The sequence below is a fragment of the Typha angustifolia genome, chromosome 6 (genome assembly GCF_048772165.1).
Source record: "Typha angustifolia cultivar Huaian chromosome 6, ASM4877216v1, whole genome shotgun sequence".
Taxonomy (NCBI): Eukaryota; Viridiplantae; Streptophyta; class Magnoliopsida; order Poales; family Typhaceae; genus Typha; species Typha angustifolia.
This window is the reverse complement of record NC_133244.1, coordinates 8,678,586-8,686,494: the sequence shown is the minus strand read 5'-3', so window position 1 is coordinate 8,686,494 and position 7,909 is coordinate 8,678,586. Positions and strand designations below refer to the sequence as shown.

Genomic DNA, 7,909 nt, shown 5'->3' with positions numbered 1-7,909 from the left:
CACTAACCTGGACAACTCTCGAAACTTCGCGGGTTCGAAACTTCAACAACTTAGCCGAACCGGTTATGCCGACGGACCGGCCGACGAGAATAAAGCCCGTACCGTGCGCGAAAATTAGAAAGGCGTTGGAAGTTCGGGTCGTCCTCCAGCTTTAGCTGCAATCATGGTAATATCGTCGATTTCCCGTTGCTTCTTTTACTATAATTTGATCTGAATCAGAAAAAAGTTTAGAACACGATCTATCCTGCTTGCTTTGAAGAAGAAGAAGAAGAAGAAGAATTCAAATGTTGGAATTAGGTGTCGTGTCCGTTTTTTAGCATGATTCCAGTTTTGATAATTGATTATTAGGATCGTGGAGTCCTTATCTTTTTTGTGAAGATGGACGTCCCTTGGTTTCGGATTCATGGAGAGCGGTTTGTTTGTTTAGGTTTCTGGTTTTTTGGTTGTTTGCTAGGGATCAAATATTGAGCTGATGTTATGATCGGAATGATTGGCTTTATTTGATTTTAAGCCAATTCTTTGCTTTTCATGTTGTGTGTGTGTGTGTGTGTGTTTTAATTTGTGATGTTACCGTTGCTTCTTTTTATTGCAGTGTGATATTAGTTTTATTTTTGTCTCCCAAAAGTTTCTCAAACTCTGGTATTCGCCATGAATTACTGTTTAGAGGAAAATTTTTCATTTTCTTAGGTTCATTGCCTACTATAAGAGCTTCAAAGTCGTTTCTTGTTTGATATAACCATGTGTATGTCTTTTTCTTTTCCCCTTTCCTAGATCCATTTCGTGCTTCTAATTAGCAGGCAGGGGAAGGTTAGATTGACAAAATGGTACTCTCCTTATACACAGAAGGAAAGATCAAAGGTAAACGCTTTGTAACAGATCACTATTCTTTAGTTCTGTATTGATACTTTATATCTATGGCTTATCCGGTAGCCTCTCTTGGCATGATTGAAATTGTTTACATGGTTGACAGTGTGAAAGAAAACACAGGAATCTCACACCGAGACAAACACATCAAAACAGTAAAGAGCAATAAAATTAGTTTAGTGCAATAGTATCCTTCTTCCTTCTATCGACTTGAAGTCTGGCTTTCTTCTGTGATCATCTCCTTATATTTCTGCCCAGCAAATAAACAGATTGTTAATTTGATACACCATCTCAGCAGGTTGCTTGGGGTTAGGATTTTTGTATGTTCTAATATTTCTTTCAAGCCAAAGAGACAGAATATGCTGCCATCCACATTTTCCACTACTTTCTATTTGCCTTCCTCACACCTCTATATGTCCCAACAATCCAAACATCAGTAATAACATTAGGACTGAAATTGCCCTAGGTATTAGCATATCTATACTTTAGAAACAGATGTTTGACACTCTCCTCTTTAAAAAGTACAGCAGTTATTCCTAGACCAATTCCTTATAATCAGGTTGTCTCTAGTTAAGAGACCCTGTTATTGCAAACAAGCCACAAAAAGCTTTTTATGTTAACAGGAATGCCCATCTTCCATAAATCAAGATAACTCTAGCCACTATTATTAAGGAATCTATACAGTGATCTAAGAGTAAAGATATTCTTTGAATCAAACCTCCATCTAATTTTGTCTTTCACTGTTTCACACCATTAATAGGCGTATACCCATTACTCAGCATGCACAAGATTGTACTCCTCCTGTCACAATGAATCATCAAAGAATCTCCTATATAATATCCAAGCTTCTGCCATTTCATAACTCAGAAACATAAAAGTCTTGATCCCAAATAACAGCAAACAATTTAGGAAATATAGTAGCTACAGAACATTCACCAACCCATATATCTTTCCAAAATTTTATGTCCACATCATCACTCATAGCTCTATATGTACCAATTTTAAAAGGACCTCGGAGTATAACATCTCTCTAAAAAGGTTACACCCTTTAGAAATCAACAATTTGAATTCATCCTTCTTCAACTGCCTGTAATATCTCTGATAAACTATATTAGCCCAAATCTGATTTTAACCAGCTAGCAACTTCCACCACATCTTTGCAAATAGAGCCACATTCATCTCTTCCAAATCTACAACACTCCAAACTCCTAAATTCCTTTCTTTTACCAGCCCACTTCCAATTAGTCAAATGATATCCAATAATAGTATCACTAATCCATTGCCACATAAATCTGCTTCTCAACTGATTTCTCTTTTTGTCTTGACATGAATAGTACCTAGCAGAACATACATTAGGAATGGAAAAAATAAAATGATTGTTTAGATAGATTAAAGAGAACACAATCAACTGTTATGTACTTAATTTAACTTAATTACATGCTTGTGAGTTTTTCCCCCTGTTCTAGAACTAGTTCTAGAAAATGACTTTCAGAATAGAAATCAAGAAAAGGTAACATCATCAAGTTTGACCTTTTATTGGAGTGTACATGTCTGACAGGAATCCTCCCTGGAACCAGCCTCTCGTGTGAAACTTTGCCAATGCATATCTAGGTAGCATCTCCACCTAGTTATATCATATGGCATGTGGGTACTAGAAAATATCTCATATATAAGGAGTTAATATATTCTGCTGCTTTTTATAATATTTTTAGTTCCAATAAAAGATTAGAGGATAATAAGATATGTTAAGCTTAAATTTGATATTGCTGACTGTTATTTGGTAATATTCTAGTACTAAGATTTTGTTATTCATATGTAAAAGATAATTCGGGAACTTAGTGGAGTCATACTTTCAAGAGGTCCAAAGCTTTGCAATTTTATTGAGTGGAGAGGATTCAAAGTTGTATATAGAAGGTAATAGGATCCGTGAAAATATGAGCAACTCCTGAAGGTGCTGGTTTATTTATTTAATTTTCTAAAAATCAGGTTGATTTAAGAGCTATTGTCTACAGGTATGCCAGTCTTTATTTCTGTATGTGCATTGATGCTGATGACAATGAACTTGAAATCCTTGAAATCATACATCATTTTGTTGAGATATTGGACCGTTACTTTGGCAGTGTAAGTTCTCTAACTTCTCTTCTTATGCTTTCCGAGTGTAATGTCAATAACATACCTCTACGAATTATGTTCCTTCACAGGTCTGCGAGCTGGACTTGATCTTCAATTTCCACAAGGTATTTCTCTATCTATAAGTAAGTCATGTTAGTTTGATACTCCCACTGCTGAAATAAATGTATTTAGGCATACTACATACTGGATGAGATTCTGATTGCCGGTGAACTTCAAGAGTCAAGCAAGAAAACAGTTGCACGACTGGTAGCTGCACAGGTACTGGTACTTAGAATAGGGTTAAAAACTTGAAATGAAGTCTCAATTGAACTACATTTCATGATCATCATCATGTAACTCTTCCAATAATTAGGTGTGATTATGATGTCTAATTTTATCTTACAGGATTCATTGGTTGAAACCGCAAAAGAGCAGGCCAGCTCAATTAGCAATATAATTGCCCAGGCTACAAAGTAGAAGGTCCTCTAAAGCGCTCTTTATGTTCCATATGTGTGGTACCTCTGTTGCAATTTGCCCTTCATGTTTCTAGAAAGATGATATACTACCTTGTTTTGTTGTTTTTTTCACCTTCCTTTGTAAGAATTCTCATAGAAAGAGTTACTCAATGTATAGGTCAGTTTTGTTTGCCAACATGAACACAAGGCACTCTTCAATGCTAATTTACACAGTTACTCTCTGTTTCTGATGCATCTTCTGCTTTGCATGGTAAAGTGATTAAAATGAATTGCTCCTTAGAGATTCATTAGTATTAGACTTTCAGACTGCAGCTCAAAACTCATGCCATTGTAACTTTTCATTGCTCGAAGAAAAATTATTGGCACCATTTCGCGAAGAATGATGAACCATTGTATGTAATTTTTTGTTTTAGTATATAAAATTAAGTGTATATATATATATATATATTATAGTTGATGTCTATTTTGTTATAACAAAGTGCACACAATTTACTATAGTTAATTATAATAAATCAAAAAATTTAATGCCATTAAACTGCAAAAGTCTCCAAGTTACTAAAACATTGGTATTTATACTTTATAGGCACAAATAATGCCAAGACAATTGATTGAGTGGTTGCTACTTGTCTATTAGTATGCATATCCATCAAAATAAACAGAAAGAATTAAATGGATACTGAGCTATCTAATGTACCAATCAATCGCGACAAGGCCCCCAATTTCCTTGTCAGGATTAAGCTCCACCAATTTAAGGATAGAAGGGGGAAAATAATTTACCTTATATTTTTTTTTTTCAGCTCCATCTTAATTTTCATTCTTGTACTAAAAATTTAAACACTGAAATTTTATGCAGTTCAAATTATATTATAAATGTTAGTTTTATCATCTAAAAGGAACTCTGATAATTGTATTCAAATCATACTATATTTCTATAAGAATATTAAATCTTTTTTACATTCCTGTTAATATTTGACTAATAATTGTAATTTGATTTTGATAGTAGAGAATTAAGTACTTAAATTTAAAATTCACGAGGAAAATCTAAATCGGACTAAATCAATTTAAATAAAAATAAATATTGCACAATCCAATCATGGAGTTTTCCAATTTCTTGAACTATTTTGGAAGCTTTCTTAGGTGTATGATTGTATCGTCATCACCTTGGAATTATTGGTGGTGGGCGGTCGAGTTGTGATTACAGTCACTACATCCATTATCGTGCCAATTTGCAGATTGATCCATGCACTTCTAGTCGAAAGGCTAATATAAAGGAAGAATGGGATTTTTTTGCAAATGTACGTAATAATGTAAGAGTGAATATATGAAAAATATAAAATTTAGGAGGTTTTTCGTAAAAAGGTTGTTGATGTGGGTGGTGATACCCAAACAGAATATTCCGACGTATCCATCTCTCGATGGAACGAGGATAATGAGGACAACTCCTCCTCCGTCTTAAATCTAGGGTGAGGATTTGGAGTCCAGACCTCGAACGAAACCGCCAAGAAGAAGGCGATGCCGTACTTGGTCCGGGATCGTCTCTTCTTCGGCGACATCAGCGACGCCGCCGAGGTCCTCCAAGGTGGCAACAGCTCCGGCGGCGGCGGCGGCGGAGGAGGAGGGATCACCCACGTCCTTTCTATCCTCAGCTCGGCCTCGATCTCCTTCTTCTCGGAATGGCGGCCGGGCCTCTCGATCCCAGCGGAGGAGATCCGCAAGGTCTTCGCCGGAGCCGGGGAGTCGCCCAAGAAGTCGCTGGCGCCGGAGAAGCTCCTCTACTCGCTCGAGCGCGTGGGGCGGGAGATGAAGCTGGTTAGGATGGCCGTGCCGCTCAGGGATACGGAGGACGAGAACCTCTTGGATTACTTGGACGTGTGCTTGGATTTCATCGACCAAGGGAGGAAGGAAGGGTCCGTGCTGGTGCATTGCTTCGCAGGAGTATCAAGAAGGTATATAATTCTTTTTCTTGATAAGGTTTTTGAGGGGTTTTTTCTTTTCTTGATATTTTTGTATTCTTTTTTATAAGCTTTGACCTTTTGCTAAAGGATGCAAGTAATTGAAAGGCTATTTTTCTAAATTTAAATCGTGTACTAATTGCTAGAGTTGATCTTTCTTCCCACTAGTCATGTTACGTTTAGATCCCTGAATCCACTGATACAAGAAGTGAGTTGCTTCGTTAGCTCGCATTAACTCTATATAGAAATTAATTCATGCCGGCTTGTGTGTGGCTGTGCATGATTTCGTGTGTACAAGTATTTTTGCCTTCATGCTTATATGCTTTAATTTTTCTCCCTGTGAGGACTATCACCATCTTTGTCAGAAACCTTGAAGACTTACCAGACTTTTGTGTTGATTTGAATAACCAATGATATGTTAGAATTTTTGGAATACCATATTAGTATACTACATAACAAGGGGATCGGAAAGTGGGTTGAATATTAATGTACCCAATGAAATAGAGCTCGGGTGAGTTCAGACTTACTGTTATCAAGTTATCAGTGGACTTACAGTTTGCCTGCATGTGTCTTGAAAGTTCGGAAATGAGGTTTTCCTTGCTGAGCCCGTAATTGATAGTTCTAGTGTAGGTGGCCCGTACTAATATATATGCTATTGTGATATCTAGGATGGGCATTTTTCTTGATTGCTGTTGAATACCTTCATCCGTTCCCTGATTCTCTGCTTCCATCATTTGCTTTACATACACCTTTTGTATTTTCTGTCCTTTTATTGCAGCGCGTCGATCATAACTGCATATCTCATGAGAACAGAACAGAAATCTCTGGAAGGTTTGAACAAGCATATTCTGTTACTTTCTATTATAGTGAGGTAGTATCTTAATATTGTCTGTATGTCTGATTCACGTGCTTCACTTGGTGTTGAAGTTCAGATGTGATTTTCCAATAATCTTGAGTAACATGGTTCCATTCATGGTCTTCCAGATGCACTTGAATCCTTGAGGGAAATTTGCGAATTCGTTTGTCCTAATGATGGTTTTATGGAACAGGTTAGATTAACTTTTTTTCATAAGTTAGTAGCATAAAGAAGCTATGTTATATATAATTCTGAATTGGTCTGCCTTCCCCTTGATGCAGCTAAAAATGTTTGAAGAAATGGGTTTTAAAGTAGAAACTTCCAGCCCCATGTACAAGCGCTTCAGATTGAAAATTATAGGTGAGATTTTATTATTCAAGTGAATATGCCACCTTAATGCTCTTACAATATCGTTGCTTTGGCATCTGAAAATTCATGCAAAATGGTCTTTTATTAATTTCGACCTGATCTGTCAGATCTTCTGCAATTATGATAATTCTAGATCAGAATAATCATTGGAGACTATTCTTGTTTTCATTGGATTTTCATGCTTTCCGATGTACATCTTTTTGTTTTAATGTGACAGATAGCTTTCATCCTTTCTTACCTTTTTTCTTCTTTCTGCAACTACAGAAACATATCACTGTCTTGTTGAAGGTCTCTTGTATGATGGTTCTTTCAGGTCAATCCTATAAACTTGGAGAGAAGATAGACAGATCAATATTTGAAGCTGATCCAGGTCTGTCTCCTGAATCGAAGTTCTTCGCTGATGTCTCCAAGGGAGATCAGAGAAGATCTGCTTACCGCTGCAAGAAATGCCGGAGAATTTTGGCTTTGCAAGAAAATGTTGTAAGCCATGTACCTGGTGAGGGTGAAACATCCTTTGAGTGGCAGAAAAGAAAAGGTGGCAACCCATTTAATAGGTTCCAAGAGCAAGATTGCTCTTCTTTATTTCTTGAGCCTCTCAAGTGGATGGCTTCAGGTAAGACCATCTTATCATTCTCCTAGTTTAAACTATAAAAACTTGTACTTGAGTTTTCCCTTATGCTCTGTACCTTTTATATTAATTCAAACTCATTGCACATGAAATTGACTGATCTTTCCATCTTTGCAGTGGAAGAAGGTGCCCTAGAAGGGAAACTATCATGCATCCATTGTGATGCACGATTAGGATATTTCAACTGGTCAGGTATTCAATGCAGCTGTGGCAGCTGGATTACCCCTGCCTTCCAAATTCACAAGAGTAAAGTTGATGTCAGCACCATTTGATCCACATCTCATCGCCGTAAACCATGCTTAAAAATGCTGTATAAGTTGCATAGTTGATTCCTGCTGTACATTTCAGGCCCAGATCTTTCTATATGACCTGAGGGTTGTCTTTTAGGTTTAAAGTTTGTACTATAATGAAATAATGGGAACTGTTCTGGCATTACAGGGACTGCACAAATTAAGTCCGTTTGCAGTTGAAGTGTTTATAAGAGCCACCTTTCAAGTTGAATTTGTATTGGATTTTCAACAAACAATGTGATAAGAAGAAATGATTAGAATACTAATGTTTTCTTTTTTCTTTTCCAGTGTTCTCATTCTATATTGGTGATTGTATCAAAACACGTCTTCTATTTTCCAGTGTTCTCATTCTTTTTTCTTTT

At 36.7% G+C, this 7,909-nt stretch overlaps 2 protein-coding genes across 2 annotated transcripts; both read left to right on the top strand.

Moving 5' to 3' along the window:
* Positions 1-7: 7 nt before the first annotated feature.
* On the top strand, positions 8-3,673 carry LOC140761781 (AP-1 complex subunit sigma-1). Its single transcript, XM_073099253.1, has 7 exons — positions 8-166; positions 772-858; positions 2,687-2,778; positions 2,877-2,985; positions 3,066-3,101; positions 3,169-3,255; positions 3,382-3,673. The coding sequence occupies exons 1-7, from the start codon at positions 164-166 to the stop codon at positions 3,451-3,453; spliced, it is 486 nt and encodes a 161-aa protein (XP_072955354.1). The 5' UTR covers positions 8-163; the 3' UTR covers positions 3,454-3,673.
* A 1,178-nt stretch (positions 3,674-4,851) lies between these two features.
* Positions 4,852-7,813, top strand: LOC140761749 (uncharacterized). The gene is made up of 6 exons (XM_073099212.1): positions 4,852-5,398; positions 6,183-6,235; positions 6,389-6,453; positions 6,542-6,620; positions 6,943-7,242; positions 7,375-7,813. The coding sequence occupies exons 1-6, from the start codon at positions 4,965-4,967 to the stop codon at positions 7,527-7,529; spliced, it is 1,086 nt and encodes a 361-aa protein (XP_072955313.1). The 5' UTR covers positions 4,852-4,964; the 3' UTR covers positions 7,530-7,813.
* Positions 7,814-7,909: the final 96 nt, after the last annotated feature.